The sequence below is a fragment of the Chroicocephalus ridibundus genome, chromosome 26 (genome assembly GCF_963924245.1).
Source record: "Chroicocephalus ridibundus chromosome 26, bChrRid1.1, whole genome shotgun sequence".
NCBI lineage: Eukaryota > Metazoa > Chordata > Aves > Charadriiformes > Laridae > Chroicocephalus > Chroicocephalus ridibundus.
Genome location: NC_086309.1, coordinates 275501 through 301972, shown reverse-complemented (window position 1 = coordinate 301972; position 26472 = coordinate 275501). Strand labels below are relative to the sequence as shown.

General features: G+C 47.9%; 1 protein-coding gene across 7 annotated transcripts in view; it reads right to left on the bottom strand.

Annotated features, from left to right (window-relative positions):
- Positions 1-26472, bottom strand: part of LOC134507687 (leucine-rich repeat and fibronectin type III domain-containing protein 1-like protein) — a 71046-nt gene that overhangs the window by 6407 nt on the left and 38167 nt on the right. For all 7 annotated transcript variants that reach the window (XM_063318488.1, XM_063318484.1, XM_063318485.1 and 4 more), the window contains one exon: positions 11125-12519. In XM_063318488.1, coding sequence (XP_063174558.1) covers positions 11125-12500 — 1376 coding nt within the window. In that variant the 5' untranslated portion in view covers positions 12501-12519. The remainder of the gene's footprint in view (positions 1-11124; positions 12520-26472) is intronic.

Genomic DNA, 26472 nt, shown 5'->3' with positions numbered 1-26472 from the left:
GATCTCTCGCCCAAATCTCCCCTCTATCAGTTCGCAGCCATTCCCCCTCGTCCATGGCTCCCCTCCCTGCTCCAGAGTCCCTCCCCATCTCTCCTGGAGCCCCTTTAGGGACTGGAAGGGGCTCCGAGGTCTCCCCGGAGCCTTCTCTTCTCCAGGCTGAACCCCCCCAGCTCTCTCAGCCTGTCCCCACAGCAGAGGGGCTCCAGCCCTCCCAGCATCTCCGGGGCCTCCTCCGGCCCCGCTCCCACAGCTCCGTGTCCTTCTGCTGTTGGTGCCCCAGCGCTGGAGGCAGCACTGCAGCGGGGTCTCCCCCGAGCGGAGCAGAGGGGCGGAATCCCCCCCCTCGCCCTGCTGCCCACGCTGCTGGGGATGCAGCCCGGGATGGGGGGTGCTTTCTGGGCTGCCAGCGCACGTTGTCGGCTCGTGTGGAGCTTCTCACCCACCAACACCCCCAAGTCCTTCTCCTCAGGGCTGCTCTCCAGCCGTTCTCCTCCCAGCCTGGATTTGTGCTTGAGGTTGCCATGACCCAGGTGCAGGACCCTGCACTTGGCCTGGTTGAACTTCACGAGGTTCGCACAGACCCACCTCTCCAGCCTGTCCAGGCCCCTCTGGATGGCATCCCCTCCCTCCAGCATGCCGACCACACCACTACTACCACGAGAACTACCACAAGAATCTACACAGAAATTCCTTTGTCGCATTGAAACACCCAAACAACCCCTAGCGTGTACGTAGTGAGAAATTTAATCTAACATCAATGTAGGAGGAAACGCGGAAAGCTAGCAACTTCTTCAGACCAGCAGAACAAATCCTTGAAATTGCTCATGGCCACCGTCACTCCTTCAGAGGGCAGGCAATGCAGAATGAGGTCTCCCAGCTGCAAGCATTAACAACAGACTCATCCCTTTCTGGAAGCATTCCTTTATGGAACAAGCATTTTGTCGTGACTATTGCTTTACAGTTATACATCTCCTATTCCGGCTGACCACCAAATCCTCTAAATACGTCGTGCTCCTTGCTTATTCCTTTCTTCAACAAATTTATCTCAGTGATGTCGTGATGTAACATTACGCCACGTCAAAGAAAACACCAAGGCTGTGTTGTCTCATTGGACCAGGCCTCCATAAAGCAGTTCATCCATCCTTTGCTTTTTCAGGTGCAATTTTTGGTAGGGTGCAGCCAGTGATTGTCCCACACTCCCCGAGGGAAAGCGGCCCTCAATGCTCAGCTGGCAGATGCGGCTGGTGCTTCGCAGAGCACTGCTCAGCTTGACATTCACCTTCCCAAATCATATGCCATTATCAATTATCAGACAGATACCTAATTTTTCAGTCACAGCGACCAAACAGGACAAGAGAACCCTGTGGCTCAGGCTGGACTGCATTCCTCCCTCAGTCCAAACACCGAGTTACGCCGAAACTAAGCGGATGATTCTTGCTTGTGATACAAAGGGACGCGACTGAGAAGGTGGGAGAATTTATTTGCCTTCCTTCAACACTAAAAGGCTCTGAAATCAGTCATGCCTCCCAGAAAAATACTGCTGGCGACCACATCTAACCATGGCACAGAGCCCAAAATTGCTTGACATCAACAAAACTGTCACCGAACCCCGGGGTTGCAAAAAATTAAGGGGTGCCATGGATAAGCTCTGCAGAAGGTGGCACTGTTCAGAAGACCAGCTAAGCAACAGAAGGAGAAAGGAAAAACCATACAGAAAGCATCTTCCTAGTCCGCCCATCTGTGAGAGGGAGGTGTAATTGCAAAAATTATGCAAAGTACTGTTTTCTAGCTTAAAGTCCGTATTATTTGCCTTCTTCAGCAGCCTTTGAGGCTCACTTTCCTTCTTGCGACTTTCTGCATTGCATCACTGTCGGGATTATTCAATGGAGAGTTCGGTATTGAAATTTGACTAATTACCGTGGAAAGCTGTGTAGAGCGTGCGCTGCATTACAGCGCACCCAGCTATTGCTGAAATACTCTTATAGTTACTGTCATCAAAAAGAGGAGGTTCCAAATGAAGGCCTTTCTGATCTCCTGTGCAAATCATCTGTACCAATGTTCAAGAAGACCAAACATCTATTGGATTTCCACCAGCTTTTCTGGTAACACAAGGCTGTTTTCCGCGCCGTGAATAAGGAGAAGCGTATAGTCTTGACAAGGTAAAAGAGCAGGTTTGTTCACACTGGCTAAGCAGTTATTCACAGACACGTCTCCCGGGAAAGGTAGCTATTTTGGCACATTTAGGAAGTTTCAAGGAAACCTCAACAAATGAGTAAGGACAGCTCACAACCGAGCAGGCAATCTGCCTACAGCCATGTAGTTAACCTCTGCGTGTTACCTCGGTTATGGCTGCAGAACATTTCCTTCTGCCATAAAATACAGTCTTCCCTGTACCCTATTTACTTTATTTCCGTAATGCTATAAATGAACAAATAGCGGTCATTCATCGTTCTACAAGAACCCACAGACTACGGTTTAGAGCGTGGCGTCTTCAGAAGAAACATCTCCGTTAGCACTTAGTTTGACCTCATAGCAGTTTAAGCACCACTGACGAGATTGTAGGTTTGTTACGGAACGTATTCAGGATGCCGCATGATCCTTGACAACCCCAGCGACTGGGATTTAGGGGCACCGTGATCCTAAGCGGGGTAAAGCTTATCAACCTCCGCGTGGAATTATTCCACCTCAAAGTCAGAGCTTGTGCAGCAATCAAAGCCATTTACTTAAATAATTGGTTTGCATGAAAGACATTTCACAATAGCGACACAGAAACCAAAAAACGATGTCTGCCAGGAGACTCTCAGATCCCCGGGGATGCAAAAACCTTTTACTTGGCTATTCTTTTTTTTAATTCATCAAGAAAAGTCATAATTTTATTTCACAATAACTACTCATTGGTCTTTTCTCAAAACCCCCTTCATTTACACCAGAGTTTCATCAGGACTAGCTTCCTATTACCTACAAAAGCTGCTGAAACTGTAGGTTTTAGACACAATTCTGGCAAATCACTTTTTGTAGCTGAAATTCTGCTACCTTTTCTCTTACCTCTCTAACGTTACAGGGTCTGCGTACGCTTGGTGCTGGCCCACAAGCACCATCTTTCAAAGGGATCAGCAGCAGAACGGTATCTTTGAACGATTTAAATGAGTTAACATAACTGGTTTAGGAGCGCGAACATCTGTAAACCCTAATCCGTGCCAGCGTTTCCCCTGCTGTCTGCAGTCAGCCAGTAACAAGTAAAGCCCTTTGGTGAAAGCTCAACTGTGAAATCCGCTCACGAAACTTCTGACAAAACATCATCTTCTTGAGACTGGAAGTATTTCCTAGCAACATCGTCAACAACAAAATAAACCCAGCAGCCCGAACCGGAGCTGGAGTCTTTTGTTTGGGGTCTAATTGGTAACGATGCTGCCCGTCAGAAAATGTCGTACTGTGGCCAGACTGCCTCAAATTAATCACTTTTCCTCTGGCCGACCCCTCTGCCCCCAGTCCAATGCCACCATTTCAAAGGTTCGATAAGCATAACTTCTTTTCTGCCATTTCAGCTGTTTGGTTGGGAGGGGAGGGGGGAAGGTAAAGGAAGGGATGGGAAGTTTGTGGTTTCGGAGGGACCCCAGCGACAGGAGGTCTTTTTGAACCGATTCTGTCAACAAACTCCTGAGCACCCAGACTACTCAGCTGATGAAAGGGATCAAAAAGCAATTGGTATAGAGTCGGGGTTTTTTCACAGAAACACTCAACGACACTCAAATACAATCTATGACATCTGTGGAGGGAAAACCAACAACAACAAAGACCATTCTAAGACGGCACAAAACCCAGACCGTTACCGAACCCAGGCTACTGGCTGCATTTTTCCAAATAATTATTTTCACATAGTTGATGCAACAGTCTGGAAATGAAATGACCACGCGCCCGAAGATACGGACAGTTACGAAGCATTGATGGCGAGTTTCTTATTTATAGAGCTTTCACGCAAATCAAGCCAAAATTTTCGATAGAGGCAACGACAGCAATTGATTCTTATTCATAGTGTGATAAATGATTTAATCGCAAACAGGATTCCAATTAGAATTTAGAATTTATTAAAGGAATAAAGGCAAGCAAACAGCGCTGGGTGTGCCGGGAGTCTCTGCCCAACCAAGACACACACCTTACAGACCCCATTTTTGGTTTATATCTCCTATACTAATACATATTCATAACTGCCTCTAAAATGGTTGGCCCTTGCCAAAAATGGGTGTATCCCCCCTCTTACAGGTCACTATGCAGATAACAACAGGACCGGTTTAAGTTGGTATTCTAGAATGTTCGCCAGGTGGCTCCTGCAAAACACAGACACGACAGACACACCGTCTCGTCTGCGGCCATACAGACAAAACAATCAAAGGTCACACTTCACCCTGTGGCCCTAACACTGTTCCACGCTGACACGAATCAGTTAAGCACATTTCACAATAGTATTTTAAAAAAAAACCCCATACATCTGTATCAACACTACAGAAAGAAACAGGAATGTCGGTGGATGAGAAGCTCCACACGAGCCAACGTGCGCTGGCAGCCCAGAAAGCCCCCCCCATCCCGGGCTGCATCCCCAGCAGCGTGGGCAGCAGGGCGAGGGGGGGGATTCCGCCCCTCTGCTCCGCTCGGGGGAGACCCCCCCGCAGTGCTGCCTCCAGCGCTGGGGCACCAACAGCAGAAGGACACAGAGCTGTGGGAGCGGGGCCGGAGGAGGCCCCGGAGATGCTGGGAGGGCTGGAGCCCCTCTGCTGTGAGGACAGGCTGAGAGAGCTGGGGGGGTTCAGCCTGGAGAAGAGAAGGCTCCGGGGAGACCTCGGAGCCCCTTCCAGTCCCTAAAGGGGCTCCAGGAGAGATGGGGAGGGACTCTGGAGCAGGGAGGGGAGCCATGGACGAGGGGGAATGGCTTTGAACTGAAAGAGGGGAGATTTGGGCGAGAGATCAGGAGGAAATGCCTCCCTGTGAGGGGGGTGAGCCCCTGGCCCAGGTTGCCCAGAGAAGCTGTGGCTGCCCCATCCCTGGAGGGGTTCAAGGCCAGGTTGGAGGGGGCTTGGAGCAACCTGGTCTGATGGGAGGTGTCCCTGCCCAGGGCAGGGGGTTGGAACTGGATGGTCTTTAAGGTCCCTTCCAAGCTAAACCATTAAATGATTCTATGTTTTCTTCGTCCAACATGAGCACAGTGTCTTAAATATTTGGGAAACAAATGCAACAAAATGCACCGTGCAACAACTACCACCCATCATTTGTATTTGCAAGGTATTATTTTTTCCAAACCATGCTCCAGCCACAATCGGTGTGCAAGTAAGAGGTTACACTGGGCAGCCTCTTTAACAAAGATCACGGGGGCGTGGGAAGGAGGGGAATGACAATGGAGAAGTGACCTCTGAGGTCTGAGGAATCCAGCTTTGTAAGGGCAATCCCGACTAACTCAGCATAAAGTCAGCTATGAGAATGGAGGGCTTTTCCCCATAAAGGGAAACCTGAAGAAGAGGTTTCCAAGGAGAAACTTCCTGAAGAAGCTTGGAAACTGCCGTCACAACTGCTGCACTGCAAGGTAAGGAAAAAAGCTACCAAAATTAAAGCCAAAGAGTGATAAGTCATGCAATCCCCTGTATTTACAGATGTCAGATGGCTCCCTTATTTCTGGACTTCCATTGGTATGTCCTCCTTTTTGAGGAATGACTGCTGGCTAGGTGAAGAAACGCAAACGTGACCATTTGTCCAAGATTTCCTCCTGACAAACAGCCACCGTTCCTCTGCAGACTTGCTGGACAGCCACGGCAATCCCGACACACTCCAAAATCACGACAGTCACTGCACACCCACGCGGCAACTCCACCGGTTGAGATGCACGTCGTCCCACCTGCCAACCCGAGTCCATCCATACAGCGCACGAACAGGGTCCGGTGTGTCGAGGGCACCCAGAAAGGAAACACAAAGTCTTACGGCACGTGCCTGATCGATAACAAGCTACAAAAACCTCTCTCAAACCTCACCGTTCGAAATCTAGCGTGGTCCTGAGGCTTTCCATTGCGCTGCGCTGGACTAATTTAAGAATTTTTGAGCAGACGTAGCGTGGCTGATTCCAACTGCCTTTCACGCAACAGATGTAATCATTGCTATATTGATCTGGCAATATATCACCTTTTCCCCAAGAGTGACAGCTCTGCCCTTTAAACAACAGTACTTTGTACTCCGTATTAAAAGCAGTCTGCCTCTCAATTTCTAAGTTTTTCTCTCAACAGAGGAAACAAGGACGTTATTATCAGCAGTTTTATGCAATGTATAGTCTCTCAATTATCTATAGAGAAGCATCACTATTAAATACTCATCTTCCAATTTATAGCATGTAGTTGCAGCTAATTAAAGTTAGCTATCACTAGCTATGAAAGATTGAATTCAATGCTTAGGAGACTATTGCCTTTGATGTTACGAGATCCAGCTTCTAATTGACGAGGACATCAGTCAGATTGTTACGAAGCATTAGTAATCTGCTGCTGCTTCTGTCAACTGCGGTACAAACTGAAGTTTACCCAGCCTAGTTTGGAAATACGGAATCACTTTCTTCTTTCTTTTGTTCTTTCTTTTAATTTGTTGGCTGTTTGAGGAAGCGCCGGCAGACAAAACCAGGAGCACCCGCAGTTCCCTTCAGGGCATTTTGAGCATCAGTTCCTGCCCCGCTTCTCTCTTGCACACCAAGGGAGGCTACAAGAGAAAAGTGGCCCAGGGTCCGGTGGAGATGAGCCTTTTAACAATAAATAATAACTAACACAAGCAGTCGTTTTCATCAAGAGGCACACGAACGATATCAGCATACAGAAGAGGTGCGTTTTGTTCTATAAGTACACATGAACATGCGTGCGCACCATGAGGAAGCACCAATAAAATAGCGTGGCTTCTCTCCCAGATTAATTATTGCTTTTTAAAGCTTGTGTAATACTCGTCGCTACTATTTTAGCATCCGAAGGTCAGTTCTGCTGCTGTCTCTTGCCCAAGACTAGTACTAGAAACCTGGGCAGGACACCTGAGCAACAACAGTTAAACTAAAATTATAGCCTTGTGAAGTCCGAATTGCACAGGAACCGTAATCAGCATCAAGACTGCAAGTTGTTTAAAGAATACAGCTCCATTTCTATCTCAGAGAAGGAAAAGCTGCACAAAGTGGCTGTTACGATTCTTGATTCCCTCTATACACGGCTGTAGAGCAACGGTTCCCGACCTTTCTTCTGAAAACAAACGAGGCTCTTACTTTCAATATTGATGCCTTCCCCAGGTTGCTGCCTGCACCTTAATTTACTGATTCTGGATTGTTGCTACTCGTCTTGCCAGATGCTTCGCTCTGATGCAATTCGCTTTCTCCATAACCAACGCCTGCCTTCGGTTTTGCTCACCGTTCTTCACCCCTGCGCCAGGAGACAGGCCAGTAGGACAGTTTCTATTGAATGAAGGAGAGGATTTAAGCGACTCACCCGGGACAACACAGTAACCAGCGGCGCCAGAAGCACGACTCCTATTTTCCTTTCCCTGTTCGCCACTGGGAAAACCGCTGCGTGGCTACGTGTTGTCAATCTCCCAAACTGGGAACGACAAGGAGCAATTTTGGTGCCCTTAGGTGCAAGCGTACGCAGGCGGAGTAACCACGTGCAGGGCACGTACGTTATTCTCACATACGCGAACGGATAATTTGATTGCAGTCCAAAGGGAAAATTAGGAAGAATATCATCTCCCTCGCTTTACTTCCACAGGCTCCTAGCACAGACACTGATGAACGCGCACTTATCGACAAATACCTACCCAGGGGGAGAAGGAAATGGAAAGGTGAGGAGAAATAAAGGAGTCAAGGGAGCAAGTTAAATTCTCAAGATAACGCAACGTTGCCATAGCAACCGCTCTTCCCGCGGTACCGCTCCACTTGATGGAAGCGGCAGGTTTCTGATGCATCCTTCATACTTTTTTTCCAGGCAACGAGCTTATCGCCTGCCAGAAATAAATTACGCGGCGTGCTCTAGGCGGAAGGGAGATTTTCACCTTCTGTAAAGCTCCTTTGGCAGGGCTGAAGCACTGCCGCTGCTGGGCACGCTGCTACACCCCGATTTACACCTTCATGTGACAACAGACCGGCTCCGCGAAACGGATGTTTATGTACCTTACCAGAAACACGGAGTCTGAGAGGGGTCCTAACCACGCAAAGGGTCAGCAAACGAATACGGGGACTCCTGTTTCTCCAGCGCATGTTAATGTGGTCAACATAAAGCACTCCAGCATTTATAGCGTAACCTGAAGTACCAGTTGTTCAGATAACCGCAAATGCCAAACGGCTGCCCCATTACCATTCCTCTCACTTAGCACAAAACTTCCTTTAAGGATCTATATTTGATGATTACTCTCTGTGGGAACTGAACGAGAACGTACGAATTTTCATCTTTGAGAGGCCCATTATACTACGGTCTATTACATTGCAGTATTTGAAATCGCTGCTCTGTGATTTGAAGCACCGAGAATTTCACCGTTTCGTAACTAACCTGAGCCTCTCGGATAACAGGAACGTGGGCTGAGAAAGGGGCACGGAAACACAGTTTTCTTCCCCATTTCTTCTTTAGGAACAAGGCGGAATTCAGCCCTACAGATTTATTAACGAGCTACCGCGCCAGTCACTCATTTCTAAAGACTTTGGAAAGTTTAAAACTCATTGGGAATGAATTGCTGCAATTGTAAGAAGGCTGCCAGCTCAGTTGACAGCCGTCGTGGCCAAGGATGAAAATTCCCGTTAAAGAACTCTCCTGTACCACCGGCTGTGCCTGCGATGCACCCACTGGCTCTACCTGCTTTTCACTTTGCTCGCTTCACTTTAATTTCTAGTGGGAGAATTGAAGAAAATCCCCTTAGAAACCCCAGTCACAGCTACCGAGGCATCTCTGCTTCACATTTCCCTTTCTTTTGCTACTTTGCAGTTCTTTCAAACAGCAATGTCACAAATGTTCTCACAGCTGACAATTAAATGAGGCTTCATCTTCCTGCCAGCTCCTCACCATCCCTTGACAGATACCAACAAGGCATCCTCCCACCCCCTCTTCAGAGACCCTTGCTTACCCTCACTGAGTCCTCCTGCTTCCTTTCTAGCTCGTAGCCATGACAACGGGAGGATGGGCGGCAATCCCAAGCACAAATCCAGGCTGGGAGGAGAACGGCTGGAGAGCAGCCCTGAGGAGAAGGACTTGGGGGTGTTGGTGGGTGAGAAGCTCCACACGAGCCGACAACGTGCGCTGGCAGCCCAGAAAGCCCCCGCCATCCCGGGCTGCATCCCCAGCAGCGTGGGCAGCAGGGCGAGGGGGGGGATTCCGCCCCTCTGCTCCGCTCGGGGAAGAGCCCCCCGCAGTGCTGCCTCCAGCGCTGGGGCACCAACAGCAGAAGGACACGGAGCTGTGGGAGCGGGGCCGGAGGAGGCCCCGGAGATGCTGGGAGGGCTGGAGCCCCTCTGCTGTGAGGACAGGCTGAGAGAGCTGGGGGGGTTCAGCCTGGAGAAGAGAAGGCTGCGGGGAGACCTCGGAGCCCCTTCCAGTCCCTAAAGGGGCTCCAGGAGAGATGGGGAGGGACTCTGGAGCAGGGAGGGGAGCCATGGACGAGGGGGAATGGCTTCGAACTGATAGAGGGGAGATTTGGGCGAGAGATCAGGAGGAAATGCCTCCCTGTGAGGGCGCTGAGCCCCTGGCCCAGGTTGCCCAGAGAAGCTGTGGCTGCCCCATCCCTGGAGGGGTTCAAGGCCAGGTTGGAGGGGGCTTGGAGCAACCTGGTCTGGTGGGAGGTGTCCCTGCCCAGGGCAGGGGGTTGGAACTGGGTGGTCTTTAAGGTCCCCTCCAACCCAAACTGTTCTACGATTCTATGATCCTTCCTCGAAGGGACTCTGGGGATGGGCATTTTAATGTGAGACTTCTGAAAATCCCAAGTGACTGTAAAATCCTCACACACTTTTCATACTGAGTTGCCTTTTTTTACAAGACTTTGAAATAGGAATCCCAGCAGAAGAACTATCCTGCATTCCTTTCCTGAGGGGACTGCTAACCCCAAACTTTAGGGGATATTTCTGAAGCTATTATATGTCTTTCTCCTTTCGCTTACTCCACTCCAAACTTTACTGCAACCAGTGGAATTACATTAGAAAAAACATTATCGGCTCAGTTTAGAGAAGTTACCATCCTTACGAAGTGCACAACTATGAAATATTAAATCTGAATCAAATGCTAGCTCCCACGTTAAAGTAATTCTGCCCCTCCATATCCCTTCCACCCCCAGTTAATCACAAACAAAAGCCTATAAAAGAAAGGCAGATAATCAGAAACTCCACCACCCCTGCACGGGAGAGCAGCTCTAAACTTAATCTCCATGTCGTCCACTGAGACTTAATATCAAGTAGTTATTCCCAAGTAAATTTTACCAAATAAACTCCAGCGGACAAACAAGAAATCCACACAAAATACAGAAACCTGGAACTTTTTGTGCCATCTCCAATTCACACCAGTGAGTTTTGTCCCCGTGACACCACAAAAGTGGAGAAAAGGCAGAATGCAGCTACTAACACGGGCTGAAGGTTTGCCATAACACGGTAAGGCCGTACCCACACAGGCAGAATGTTGCTTTGGGCGTCTCACAGCTTTGGGTATCTTGTTTTTTTCTCTCTCTTTTTTTAAGTAATTTAGTAATTTTTAAGTAAATTTTTAAGTAAAATAGTTACACTTAATCAGCATAAAATGTAACTAAAATCTCCATCTCAATTTCCTTAAATGTTAACAACTAAGAGACCGCTCATCAGCTTCGCTTGCTCCATTAAACTGGACTATGAAACTTAATTATGTCCGTAAAGAGTTTAGAGATCCTCAAGAGGCGGCACAGAAGCAGATGTATTATTAGTTTTAATAGCGTAACTCCTCAACAATGGGAGTTTAACGAGCAAAGTCTAAGGCAGCCATTGACTCCTCGTCCCCTCATTGATAGTTACTGCTTGCCAGATAGCTCTCGTTGCACAGAACGCATCAAACTGTGCTATCCTTTTTCCTGACTTCCACTACCTACTTCACGGAGGGATGAGCATGGGTATGGGAGCGGCGTTACCTGTACACTAGTATGTCGTCGGCAGAACTGTTGTACTGAATCTGGTACATTCGAATCCCGGGGAGGTGGTGCTGAGAAGGCCACTGGATAAGAGCAGAGGACGATGTCAGCTCAGCAACCACGACCGCCTTCTCCTGCTGAGCCTTCGTTTCGTTCGGAAAGCTTGACTTGGCAGATATGAGAATATCCGAGGGGCCAGGCTCCGCGTCTTTGTCGCAGTTGGTGCTGTTAGCCAGGTTAGGGTAGGGGGTAACGAGGAGTTCGACTGGTGCCGTCGACTCTCCCGCAGCATTTGATGCTATGCAGGTAAACGTGCCCTTGTCAGTCAAAGACGTAACCAAAATATCCAGAGTACCATTCTCATAAGAAATCGTCCTAGAAGTGTTAGAGACCAGCTTCCCATCGGGCGAGATCCAGCGAACATAGGGATCTGGATCGCCAACAGCTTTGCACTTCAAAGAGACGCTTTGGCCTTCTGTCACTGTTAGTTTTGGGGTTCGGTGTGTTATCATCGGAGGTTCACAGACAAATTCCTCCTCTTTAATAGACCAAAAGTATTTGCCCATCAGTTCTGGTGGAGAGGCGCAGGTTTCTAGATCGTCTTCTCTGGTAAGACGTCTCAGCCACACGAGTTCGCAGTTGCAGTGCAAAGGATTCCCGCCGAAGCTAAGCACCAGGGACGACAGTGGAGATCCTTTAGACTTGGCGTACACAGGTATTCTGGAAAACAAAGGATCAGGGGGGATCTTTTTCAACTTGTTGGAGGTCATGTCTAGGCGGGCAAGTTTGTGAAGGTTGGAGAAGATTCCCTCTGGCACAAACTCAATGAGATTATGATCCAAACTGACCGTATTGACATTAGAAAGTTTGGCAATTGTTTCCCAAGGAACATTAACGAGGTTGTTGTAGGACAGATCCAGGTCTTCAATTGTTTCTATAAAGTCATCCAATGACCCCGGAGAGATATAGTTTAATTGATTGTTACTAAGTATTAAATGCCGAAGATTAATTAAACCTTTGAAATGATCTTCGTTGATGTAAGTCAGTCTATTACTATCCAAGTGTAAGGCGTGAAGGCCTTTAAGATCAAAAAATGCATAAGGCATGATTTGACTTATTGTATTCCTCGATAGTGTCAAATGAATTAGATTAGTCATGTTTGCAAAATCTTTTCTCCTAAGTGTAGTGATAAAGTTATCCATTAACCTTAGTTCTGCTGTTCTCCTGTCAATACTGGGGGGCACAAAGAGAAGCCCCGTCTTCGTGCAGAGAATCGTGAAGGATGGAGACAGGTTTTGACACATGCATCTTTTGGGACACATCATGGCCTTCACAGCTGTGCTAATAACCAGTAGATAGACAACCAGCCTTTCCATCGTAAGAAAAATAACAGACCTAAAGAGGGGGAAAAAAGAAGAAATCCATGTAAATATATTTTAATCGGGCATTAGAAATAGATTTACATTGAAGTTTTCATCGTAAGGCCACCTGTGCAAACTGGAAACAACTTCCGAGGCAATAAGGGAGTTATCTGCTAATATTAACTTGGGTGTTTTTAGAGCTAAGAGTTTCTAGTTCTGTGCTACTTTGGCTCCACTCTCCTCCTGGCGGCAACGCGTTAGATTGACTGTGAGGCAACAGTCCATCACAACTGCTGCTCCGGGATGCGCTGACAGGTTTATCTCCCTACTAGCAGCTCTTCACAACCGACAGTGTTGACAGTTGTACTTTCATAGGTGGGACAAAGTCAGACGCGAAGCCGATACTTGGTGAGAGGAACGTGAGGGGAAAAAGCAAATACGAGATTTTTTTTAGGTTAAAAGTGCCATCTACAGAACTCTATGCAGATCCGATGGCTTGCTTGGGCTAGAACCTCATTTCAACCTCACTTCATTACTTTGTGATTATGTTCCCCTCACTTTTTTGCTGTTCTAGATGATTTTAGCTTACCCCTCAAGCTCGTCTGTGTCCCTCCTCAGCCTCACCTATACCAAGCAGCGAGCTTTTTGCAGAAACACATGTTTTAAGGTCAAGGTGGGTTGTTTTTGGTTTTTTTACCAGGAGGTGGCAGGGGTCTAAAACTTCTACAGCAAATAAGAAGGAGAGACACCTTCAAAGGCATTTCTGAAAAGCAAGGCTATGTTCAGTCAGAGAAGCAGGTACATATTTTTTTTCTGTGCAGCACGGATAGCAGCTTTAGAAAAATAAATTTCATAATTGCACATGGGTTTGGCCAATGAAATTATCTCTGTGAAATCTTGTGGATGCCAGGTTATTTCCCATTGTATCCGAAGTGCTTGCCTGCTATACCAAAGGTAGATTTTCATTTCTACTTCACCTCCAGCTGGTTGGAAAATTGCTAAGCATGAAGCGTGGTGACTCAAGCAACCACAAAGACCGAAACTCCCAATCTGCCACGTAAAGGACTCAAACCGCACGTTTCGGGCGAGCGTCCTGGTACAACCCAATTCCAAATTCCAGCTGGCAAATCCTACTCCACAAGAAGGGTGGTGATCTTTCTGCAAAGGAGCGCATGTAGTTTTACTTCACCTATAAGCTAGAGATCACAGCTTTTTTCGTTTCACGTGACAATTCCTTCACCTAGTGCGTAAAAGCAGTGTAAAAATAACCAACTACTGCCTTTGAGAACAAGAAGTGCCAGGTAAGATGTGGTCCTCGGTTTAGCACAAAGTTGGGGACAACAGCATAATCTGCTGAGCCAGCTATCTCTAAAAGAGACTGCCAAAACCTTTGATTAAAAGGGCACAATTTGCCAGAAGTCAACATATTCTTACGGTATGTTTGTTTGTGGTTTTTTGTTTTGCTTCGTTTTGGGGTTGGTTTTTTTTTGGTTTGGTTTGTTTTACTTTTGTGGTTTCCCTGAGCTAGAGCTCCTTTACTGCTTTCCCCCTCCACTCAGCACCAGTGAGGCCCCACCTCGAGGGCTGTGTCCAGTTCTGGGCCCCTCACCACAAAAAAGACATGGAGGGGCTGGAGCGAGTCCAGAGAAGGGCAACGGAGCTGGTGAGGGGTCTGGAGCACGAGTCTGGTGAGGAGCGGCTGAGGGGGCTGGGGGTGTTCAGCCTGGAGAAGAGGAGGCCGACGGGAGACCTCGCTCTCCACAGCTCCCTGAAAGGAGGGGGTAGCCAGGGGGGGTCGGTCTCTTCTCCCAGGGAAGAGGCAATAGGACAAGAGGAAACAGCCTCAAGTTGTGCCAGGGGAGGTTTAGGATGGATATTAGGAAAACTTTCTACACCGAAAGGGTTACTAAGCATTGGAAGAAGCTGCCCAGGGAAGCTGTTGGGTCACCATCCCTGGAGGCATTTAAAAGACGGGTAGACATAGTGCCTAGAGACATGGTTTAGTGATGGCTTTTGTCAGAGTTAGGTTGATGGTTGGACTCGATGATCTTAAAGGTTCCTTTCAACCTCGGCGATTCTACGATTCTATGATTTACAGGGCAACATATCTTTAAGATACAGATTCACAGCACGACATTTGCAGAGTCTGGAAATTAGTTTGGTTAGTTCAAATTTAAAGCTCCACAGAAAAACCCAACCCATCACTTATGTATTAGTATTAGTTCAATTTGGAGAGCATGAAACTCACTCTAAACCTTTTAACCAATGCTACGCATTCACTTATTAGAGGGTAATCTTCCGTTGTGTGCAATTCTGAACAAGTCCCTGCAAAGTATTTTGCAAAAAAACAACTGAAAGAGACAAACCAATCAACCAAACGCTCTCCAAAACCTCTGAATAGTTAGAGCACAGACAGTAGGAGAGGCTGAGAGGACAGGGTTGAATCCCCAGCCTGGGGAAGAGAAGGCTTTGGTGGACCCCACAGGAGGAACCTTCTTATGCCTTCAAGGATTTTATCAGGGAGGTGGAGCTGGGCTTCTCACTGTGATTCGTGATGGGAGATGAAAAGACAAAGGGCAGAAATAAATACAATCAAGGTTCAAGCCGGATACAAGGAAAAACCCTTTCCATGTCAAGGACCGTGAAGCAGGTTGTTCAGAAAGGTTGTGGGATCTCTGCTCTGGGAGGAGGTGACGGGACACAGCCCTGAGCCCAGAGCAGACCCTGCTTTTGGAAGGGGAAGGGAAATGGACTCAAGTTACACCAGGGGAGGTTTGGGATGGATATTAGGAAAAATTTCTTCAACTAAAGGGTTATCAAACATTGGAACAGGCTGCCCAGGGAAGTGTCAGAATCGCCATCCCTGAAGGTATTTAAAAGATGCGTAGACATGGAGCTTAGGGACATGGTTTAGTGGCGGTTTTGGCAGTGTTTGGTTAATAGTTGGACTTGATGATCTGAAAGGTCCTTTCCAACCTAGATGATTCTACGATTCTACAGACCCTCTGAGGCTTCTTCCCGTCTGTGTCATTCTATGACCTAATAACGGTGAGTACCTCCACATTTTTCTCACTTCAGCTGTAGCTCCACAAACCGTAGCCTCTACTGTCTGATTTTTAGTGCTGGTTTCAAATTCCAATTCTGAACATCACTTTTTCTATTTGAGAGTATCAGTTCTACATAGAACACAATAAATTTGCTGTTAAGAACAACTATGTTAGGAAAATCAACTCCTGCAGTAGAGTTTGCACAAAGCTAGTTCGCTTTATATTTACGATGTTTCCAATGTTTTCTAATAAGCATCATCTTAGTAACGTCTTGCCTCCTGATCATTTTTCCTCAACAGCTTTTAGGATATTTGGAGTACTGCCTCCAGCTCTGGGGCACCAACATGAGAAGGATGTGGACCAGATGCAGCAGGTCCAGAGGAGGCCACGAAGATGATCCAAGGGCTGGAGCCCCTCTGCTGTGGGGACAGGCTGAGAGAGCTGGGGGGGTTCAGCCTGGAGAAGAGAAGGCTCCGGGGAGACCTCGGAGCCCCTTCCAGTCCCTAAAGGGGCTCCAGGAGAGATGGGGAGGGACTCTGGAGCAGGGAGGGGAGCCATGGACGAGGGGGAATGGCTTCGAACTGATAGAGGGGAGATTTGGGCGAGAGATCAGGAGGAAATGCCTCCCTGTGAGGGTGGTGAACCCCTGGCCCAGGTTGCCCAGAGAAGCTGTGGCTGCCCCATCCCTGGAGGGGTTCAAGACCAGGTTGGAGGGGGCTTGGGGCAACCTGGGCTGGTGGGAGGTGTCCCTGCCCAGGGCAGGGGGTAGCACTGGATGGTCTTCAAGGTCCCTTCCAACTCTAACCATTCTGTGATTCCATGATATTTAATATAGTGCACTACAAGCTTCATCTTTCAAATATTTCCTTTTTAAAGAAACCCATTTCTCCTGTCGCTCCATCCTGCACTTTGAACCCTTCTTGCCTCTAATGGCTCCATCTTTCTACTCCTGCTAGGTACAAGTGATTAACGGATGCGCAATTATCCAAAAACGGGCCGCTGTGCAATATTGTAATTCCCTTGTTTCGTCATTAGCAAATATTAATGCAATTTTAATGGATTAACAGCCATCTGTGCTGTAAGAAACCAGTACAAAACCACCTCACTTAAACCCTTTTTCTGTTAAAAAATAATTAAATGTTACCAATGTGAAACCACGGCACTAAAATTAATGATTTTAGAGCCAACAATGAACACAGCGCAATTACTCTTGCAAACTATGGAACAGTCGCAAGGAAATTGTGACTCGTAAAGAAAAGGGAATTACCACGGTCCCCCTGCATAGCTTGCTAGGTTTAGCACTATCACCTAAAAACTGCATCAGGAACATACCTGACTGCACGATAACACAGTAGTATTTTTGAAAGCACTTTAATCCACACCACCTCGACAGAAGGCAGTGAAAGAAGTAAATTTTGTGCTTATAAGACTAGGAACGCGGGGAAAAAACTTCTCTGAACCGTCGCTTGTTGACTTATTTCCCCATTTACCGTCTGCGTGGTTGCAGCTTAAAGCTCACGCCAAAAAAAAAATAAAAAAAAAATAAAAAATGGTTGAGGTAGTAATTTAATTCCAAAGTAATAAAGACTTATAGAACAGAATAGCTCCAGTTGGGAGGGACCCACAACGGGGGGGTCACGTTCAAGCTACGTGCAGAGAGACCGGGGTTTTTTGGTGTCTTGCTACCGCAAAGCATTACTCGTTTCCCGATCATTTGTAGTCAAAAGGATATTTAAAGGAAGGGCTATTTAATTCCAACAAGTCACAGCTGTTGGCCTCTTAGCTTTGTTCTGTTGGGAAGAGTTCAGGCTGCCTTTGCTGTAAATAAAACAGATTTTCAACAGCTCTAAATTGATGCTCTGGTTTCGAGATTTCTTGCGAAGCACTCTGCAAGACACGCGCGCACTTCCGTGTGAATAATGATGCGTAAAGATACTATTTTACCAGCTCTAAGGAAGGAATTCCGTCCTCCAGCAAATGGTCCTTTGCCAAGCGCCTTTGCGAGGGAACGGCACATTTCTCCAGTACAACATGCATTTATTTCAACGTCATCTCTTTCCCCCTCTTGCTATTCATTTTCCTGGAATTATTAGCAAAATATATCCAAGCGCGTGGTTTCCAGCCTATACTTGTATACGCTGCACCTATTCGGTGTTCACCCCCGTCATTCGGTGGTGCTTAAGGGATGTGGCTGCCTCCGTTTTTTGGGTTCGTTCTCCACTGAATTGGGTCCTGATCGTCCCCAGGTCTCTCTGAAAGAGACCTTGGCTCCCTACGGCACAGAAATATTGATGTACAGAGGGTGGCAAATAGATATAGGTATCAGAAACAGCTATTTCGTACCTTATTTCTTGCACCCTCACCAAAGAGAAACGCAACCCGAGATATTTCATCCACCCAAGCACTGCTTTTCAAGCAAAAAAGAAAAATTAAATAACGTGGTATGCAAGCTTTCCCAAGCTATCCGCTGCGGCGTCCGGCCGAGAGGAACGGACTGTGCTCCTGCGTATTCCAAACGCAGCTTTTTTTGATGGTCCGTACTGCCGCCACAACCTGCTCACCGCACGAGACAGGTGCTCGCCATCTGCGCCCGTGGAAGAAAAAAAATAAAAAAATTTAAAAAAGCTTTTTATGGAGGGAGGCTTTATTATTACCCTTTTCTGATCCAGAATTAGCTGCCCCATTGGAAAAAAACTAATTTACCAAGAATAAATGACGTGCTTAATTTAGTGTCGCTTGCCTCTCCTGTAAATAAGCAAGAAACGCTACCGATACGTGTTTAAAGAGTATCTTGCTCATTTTCCTTCTTTTTTTTTTTTTCTTTTCCAAGACCAGTGGGGGTACGTCTCTAGATACACCCGGGCACAGAGCGGCTTAGCTGCAAATCTGGTAGCCAGCATTTCTCCGAACCCAAATCCCCATAATTGATATTGATACTAGGATTTTTTGGTATGATTTTTTTTTTTTTAGTAATCTAGTTCACAGCATAATAGGAAAACCAAACCGTTTGATATTAAATATGACAAAATACAGAATATTGATTCTTTTTCCTGGCATTATTCCTCAGACAGGTCAACTATGCAAGTGAACTCATTTGCCTTTTTCTTTGTCATCTGACAGTGGCACAGATAATACCCACCTGTGCGCGGTTATTGCCTGCCACTCCTCAAGCGGACGGACACCGGGGAAGCGTGGTTATAACACGGAAAAATCACCTTTCCCACTTGCGCCGTAGAGGCGCAGAATAAGAAAACCAGAGGCAAAAGCACCGCGCTGACTTTCACCTCCACATTCATTTTTGCCTCTCCTAAACCAAGTCCCCCGGCGAGCGCGTTAGTAGGCCTCAAAATATTTTTTGTTTGTTTATGGGGTTTTTTTTTTGTTGTTGTTGTTGGGGTTTTCTGGCTGTTGTTGGTTTTGTATGTCCCCTACCCCCCAAAAAAATATATATACACACGGATTTTGTCCCATTTTCTAAACTTTAGTGCATACCTTATTCTGAAGAAGGTGTGGAAGGAATTAGCACCAAAAGGTTAAATGCTTTACGGGTTTATTGTGTGAATATCTGCACTCCCTCCCTCTATCTCTCTCCTGTCTCTAAGGGCCAAAGAGCTCACGACGAGCTCTTTTTCCCCACTGAAAAGCCTGAACTGGAGCCATTTAATCTACGGTTGAGGTGGCCGGGGCGGCGATGTAAATTAGGAAACAGAAATAGCTCCCGCGGGTTTTGATGAATGGTCCAAGGTCTCCTGAAGATGTACTTGATGAAAAGCAGAGGGTGAATTATGTATTGATGTTTTATTTAAGGACAGAAAAGCTTCTGGTGCGGGGAGCCCGGAGGTAATGCTACTTCAGAGTTACCACACTGATAAACGAGCTATTCTTAGCCGTGCTGTATATCTTTCACAGTGGCTACACTCGGACCCAGCCAATACTAGCAATTAGAAGCATTCATTCTTTATTGGAAGACCTATTATGAATTGAAACGCGTCCCGCCACCAAGTCCTAGCACATCGTACCCAGCGAAGTGTTCGTTAACGCGTAAAATCGAGCGGGTTTTACCTCGCTGCCTTCACCGCCCGCTGCTCGTACTGGGGAATTTGGTGCCCAAACAGCCCCAGCCTTCGGCCGATCTGAACCTCGCGTTGGAGGTGACGCTCTGTGGGGAGGAGCAGAGCCCCGCCGGGCACCTCTGAAAATCTGTGAGAATCGCAGAGAATCTTCCTGTAATTCCCACTTGCGCAAGGACTGGTTGAGATTATCCGACTTTTGACATCCCCTGCTTGACAACAAAACTCTTGAAAATACATGAACCCCATCGTTCCCACGGGGCAGTGAATTTAAGATGAACACACGGGTTTTTTGGACATTGATTCTTTGATTTCTCACGATAAACAGACAAGCACAATTAAGACCAGGACAGCGCTATTAAAAAACATTCCTTTGAGGGAAAGATTCATTGATCACAGCAGAAAATATAGTTTAGGTCACACCTTCTTACTCCGGAAAGGCAAATTAGATCCCTGATGGAACAAGTCCTTGGCCCCATCCGTGGATTAATATCAGCAAAATCCTCAGAAGTTTGTAGCTTTGTATTAGAAAACAGCTCCTGGTCAGAACTTCCCACCAGGAGACGGAAAAGTTGAGGGCTTTTATCAAAGCAAAAATAGTGCCCTTTAAGTGTCTGGAAATTCGGGAAAAGAGGCATGGTCGAAGCAGAAGACTCTCTGTCAAACACCACGCGCCAACCACCGCAGAAAACTGCAGCTCCAGCTTTAAGACTCTCTCAACTCCTCAAAGAGATTGTTGGAGTTTTTATTTTAGCACAGTCTGGAAGCAATTTGGCGACATATTTTACAAGACTATAAAAACACAAATGGCTCTTTATGACCCTGAAAAGGGGAACTTTGCTGTTGAAACGAGTCATCTCGTAAGAAGGGCCTGGGTAGATCTTTTGTGGACAGCTTCTAAACATACTTTAACCTCAGTAACATAAAATGCCATAAAATATCCTTCTCGGGGTAAAGAGAAAGGGAAGATGAGCCAAGGGTCTTAATTCACCATTCCATATGACTTCATTCTGATACGGACAGTTAATATTTGCATTATGGTCAACTGCCGCTCAGCTGTTCAACATCAAGTATTCTGAGGCACCAAAAACCATCCCTGTGTGATCAGCACTCTTGCCTAACCTGGTGACTTGAGCATAATCCTAATTTCTAAGGTTAATTTAGTTTCCTATCATCACAACAAACTTTGAAACAGTTTTCCAAACAAGCTGGCAACTGTAGTCTGCCAATTCATGCCTTGCCCGGTATCATGGAATCACAAGAATGGTTTAGGTTGGAAGGACCTCAAAGCCCACCCAGTGCCAACCCCTGCCCTGGGCAGGGACACCTCCCACCAGCCCAGGTTGCCCCAAGCCCCCTCCAACCTGGCCTTGAACCCCTCCAGGGATGGGGCAGCCACAGCTTCTCTGGGCAACCTGGGCCAGGGGCTCAGCGCCCTCACAGGAAGGCATTTCCTCCTGATCTCTCGCCCAAATCTCCCCTCTATCAGTTCGAAGCCATTCCCCCTCGTCCATGGCTCCCCTCCCTGCTCCAGAGTCCCTCCCCATCTCTCCTGGAGCCCCTTGAGGGACTGGAAGGGGCTCCGAGGTCTCCCTGGAGCCTTCTCTTCTCCAGGCTGAACCCCCCCAGCAATCTCAGCCTGTTCTCACAGCAGAGGGGCTCCAGCCCTCCCAGCATCTCCGGGGCCTCCTCCGGCCCCGCTCCCACAGCTCCGTGTCCTTCTGCTGTTGGTGCCCCAGCGCTGGAGGCAGCACTGCAGCGGGGTCTCCCCCGAGCGGAGCAGAGGGGCGGAATCCCCCCCCTCGCCCTGCTGCCCACGCTGCTGGGGATGCAGCCCGGGATGGGGGGGGCTTTCTGGGCTGCCAGCGCACGTTGGCTCGTGTGGAGCTTCTCACCCACCAACACCCCCAAGTCCTTCTCCTCAGGGCTGCTCTCCAGCCGTTCTCCTCCCAGCCTGGATTTGTGCTTGGGGTTGCCATGACCCAGGTGCAGGACCCTGCACTTGGCCTGGTTGAACTTCACGAGGTTCGCACAGACCCACCTCTCCAGCCTGTCCAGGCCCCTCTGGATGGCATCCCCTCCCTCCAGCACGTCGACCATGACACACAGCTTGGTGTCATCAGCAAACTCACTGTCCCTAAATCCCACTGTCCATGTCACTGACAAAGGTGTTAAACAGCACGCGGTACAAAATATAAAAGAGGTCCAATTATGACCTTTCCTCCATCTAAACCCAATTCCAGCATCCTGCCATATGTGGAAAATGACAAATTGATTGGAGAGGTATTTAACCACAGAAGATGCTCTGGGAGATGGCGGGTAGTGTTGTTAACAGAATTCCGGATTCCTCCCTGCGGACCACGCTCGGCAGATGCTGTCACAGCCCGTGCTGTCCCACCACTCGCGTCCAGCTGTTGAGCTGACCCACCCCTGCCAGCTCCTTACCACCCTGTAGCCTGCTGTCAGCCCTTCAGTTCCACGGATTTCATGTCTCACTGCATCCCAGTCTCCAGATCACAGAAACACAGAATGGTCAGGGTTGGAAAGGAGCATCTAGTCCAAACCCCTGCCAGAGCAGGGTCACCCAGAGCACGTTTCACAGGAACGTGTCTGGGTTGGTTTGAGTATCTCCAGAGCAGGAGACTCCACCACCTCTCTGGGCGGCCTGTGCCAGGGCTCTGGCACCCTCAAAGGAAAGAAGTTTTTTCCTCATGTTGAGATGGAATTTCCCGTGTTCCGGCTTGTGCCCGTTGCCCCTTGTCCTGTCACTGGGCACCACTGAGAAGAATCTGGCCCCATCCTCTTGCCATCTGCCTGTTAGATATTGATCAGCATTGATGAGACCCCCTCTCAGTCTGCTCTTCTCCAGGCTGAACAGCCCCAGGTCTCTCAGCCTTTGCTCATCAGAGAGATGTTCCAGTCCCTTGATCATCTTCGCTGCTTCTGCTCGACTCGCTCCAGCAGTTCCTTGTCTTTCTTGAACGGGGGGAGTCCAGAACTGGACACGGTACTGCAGCTGTAGCCTCACCAGGGCAGAGCAGAGACCTCCCTCGACCTGCTGGCCACCCCAGGAGACCATTGGCCTTCTTGGCCACAAGGGCACGTTGCTGGCTCGTGGGCAACTTGTTGTGCACCAGGACTCCCAGGTCCTTCTCTGCAGGGAAAAAAGCCCAGGCAAATAAATATCATCCTTAGGGTTGCGCATTCCAAGAGGAAGCTTCCGGGATCACAAAAATTAGGAAAGAGAATCACTTTCGGCCTGCCCTCAGGTCTGCAATGATTTAAATCCCCAGCGGCGGACGTCTGTGAACGGGATGCCCTGGTTTCAGCTGGGCTACCTAAACCTGCAGGTTTCATAAAGGCTTTGCAATATGGATACGGAGAGATGTGCGCTAGATAGAACAAAATTAAACCAAAGCAGGTATCGCATCACAAAAAGAGAAGGGAGAAAAAAAAAAAAAGAGAGAAGAAAGGAAAAAAAAAAAGGTACGCAGAGTTGCATGTGTATGTAAAACCCCCGACATGAAGCTTTGTTAATGCACTTGCTCTTCGCACAGAGGGAGAAGGGACTGCCCAAAGCTCCATGAGTCTCTGCATAGAAGCCAGCGATCTAAAGGCGCCGGTGCTAAAAATAGCAAAAAGGGGCCAATTATGAATGGCACGCTGCCGAAGTGCCGCAGTGCCGGGAGCTGCGGCATCCCGATAAGCGTACCTGCGAGAGACGGCGCGTCTCCCCGCGGGCTTCAAAGCCAGATACCGCGGCTTTGCACAAAAAGACGAGGTTTTCTGACTTCCACTGAAGCAATCCCCACACAGCAGCTGGATGAAATACAGCCAACTGGACTTTGTGGCAGCCCTTAGACAAAGAACTGTGCGACAAAACTCTTCGCATTGCATTCGCGTTTCCTACTTACGCCGGTATAACGAGAAGGTGAGAGTGTCCTGGTTTTAGCGATACAGGGCTAATTTCTCTTCTAACACCTGGGAAAACTGCACTTCTAGAAGGCTCTAGAGCCTGAATTTGTGAAAAAATTTACTTTCTTGCCAGTTAGAGCATGCGGGTTTCAAGGTCTCAATGTTTTCGAGCTCACGGGGTGCGAGGATGAGGAGGAGCGAGACCCAGGCACTTGACCCAAGCTGCCAACAAGACTGTTTCGTACCAGGAATGGCACATTCAATAGAAATTAGGAAGTTTGCTGAGGAGTTCTCTCTCTCTCTCCCTTGATGGCTGCCATCCTGAGAACTCCTCGCCCCGGTGCCGGAGCCCTGAGCCCTTCCCTTCCTCCCGAAGCCGCAGCGCTCGCAGGGTCCCACGTTGGCTGTCCCTGCGGGGAGTGCACGGCTTCTGCTGATGGAACAGGCTGGGAATAGTCCTTGTGCATTTTCTATTGGTATCGGGATCAGCACTGGTTCTTTAGTATTGATCATGTTAATTACCTAGTCTTATTCCATTAAATCTGTTTATATTTCAATCCTCGGGTTTCCTTGGTTTTTCTGTGATTGCCCTTCCCGGGCGGGGAGGGGTCATCCGGTGATAGAAGAATTGTCTAAAGGGTGATAAATTGTTGTGGGGTCCTCAAACCATAATGGATAGCCGCCTTCTTCCATGTCAACACCACAAAGAGGGGCGTGCAACCGTTGCGAGGGATTATAACTGCCTCGTGACCGTTTCACCCAAACCTGCATGAAATGCCCCCAAGATCACTTCCGTTACCTTCCACAAACCACACACACAGTGCCCATCGTGCCGTGCTCTGTGATCTGACGCAGAGGGACGGCTTCCTTCCACAGACCTCCAAAGTCTGATATTAGTGCGTTTATCAGTGAAAGTGCCCACAAAATTATCAGCAAGGACAACTCACTGGGCGCTTACTATATTAGACTATAAGACTATTGTAGTCCTTCAAAAAATAATTAAGAAACTTATTTATGGTGGTTTTTTTTTCCCCTTTATGAGATTATCTGCTCTAGTCCAAAAGACGATTACAGAACAAAAGCAAATTCTGACATTTGTGTCGATTAATTCAGCGCAACTGGCTGTTTGTCTTGACAGGCTGCAGAAATAGGGTGACAGTTCTCATGGAGTTCATCAAGGGGAAGAAGTGCAAAGTCCTGCACCCGGGGAGGAACAACCCCCTGCACCGCTCCGTGTCAAACAAACCCAGGGAGAACTTTAGACAAAGATTCTATGATTCTATGATTCAAAACCAAATACTCTAACAGCTCACTGCAAAAGCTTATCATAGAATCATAGAATCATAGGGTTGGAAGGGACCTCTGGAGATCATCTAGTCCAACCCCCCTGCCAGAGCAGGGTCACCTAGAGCAGGTTACACAGGAACACGTCCAGGTGGGTTTTGAATGTCTCCAGAGTTGGAGACTCCACCACCTCTCTGGGCAGCCTGTTCCAGTGCTCTGCCACCCTCAGGGTAAAGAAGTTCCTCCTCATGTTTAGGTGGAACTTCTTATGTTCAAGTTTGTGCCCATTGCCTCTTGCAATGGAGCTGCTCTCCAGCAGGTCAGCACCCAACCTGTACTGGTGCATGGGGTTGTTCCTCCCCAGGTGCAGCACCCTACACTTGCCCTTGTTGAACTTCATAAGGTTTCTCTCTGCCCAGATCTCCAGCCTGTCTTGGTCGCAAGAAGAAGTTGCCCCAGCACTTAAGTTTCCCGGCACCTCTTGGGTCATCTCGCCTTGTCGGTCAAGACTGCTGGAGCAGCATTTTCCTTTGGGGTTGCTACACACTCGTAATTACAGTATTGCCACTGAAAAGCTACGCACTCTTCTAAAATATTCTGTAGGAGGAAATACGTTGAGACAGCTCTATTACGCTGTTAGAGGGACTCACAGATTCCCTTAAAGCAGTCTTAATGAAAGAGTGGAAACAAGCAGTGGCAGGAGGTCAAGAGAATGTCAGACGTGAGGAAGGGGGGAAAAAAAAAAAAAGCTATTAGAAATGTAATACTCAGTCTTTGAATATGAGACAATTCTTCAAATCACAAGAACTTACCCATTTTCTCTGCAAAACAAATGGAAAAATGCGTTTACTGTTCACCGAACCACGCTCAAAGGACTGACTTATTAATTGTGGGATTTTGATAGCACTTAGGCCTTCTGTGAGCTATTCTAAAGGACCGATTTCATCACACTAAGTCCTCTATCAATTATAATTCCCTTCCAGTGATAATTCGTGATTTTGGATGGGATATTAGGAGAAATTTCTTCACCAAAAGGGTTGTCATGCATTGGAAGAGGCTGCCCAGGGCAGCGGTGGAGTCGTCATCATCCCTGGAGGGACTGAAAAGCCGGGCAGACGCGGCGCTGAGGGACGTGGGGTAGCGGCGGTTTGGGCAGTGTTGGGTTGATGGTTGGACTCTATGATCTGAAAAGTCCCTTCCAACCTGGGCAATTCTACGATTCTGAATTAATAAAACCTCCTGCACAGGAAAGAGCTTTAGCATCGCGATTGGGAGTGGCTGCGCTGGGCCTGTGCTCTGGGGCTGTGTTACACGACCCTAAGATGAAACCTCAGGTTGCAGCTACAGTTGTGCAACAACACGCATGTGGTCCCCAGTAGGACACTGCTCCAGGATAAAGCAGAAGAAATACCAGGAGTTTGGCTTTACTTGCTTACTACTCGTATAAACATTCATATTGCAGATAATACCGCAACGTTGAAATGCAAACTAAACAAAAACCACCAAAACCACCCACATAATGCGACTTTCTGAAACCGCTTCTGCAGGTTTTCCCATTCTTGTCATCATTACGGGCCATTAATTCGCGCCAACCAGAGCACGGCCATCGTGTGACTTGCTATTATCTGAAAATATATTCAGCTGCGACGTTAAGCAAACGATCTGGAGAAG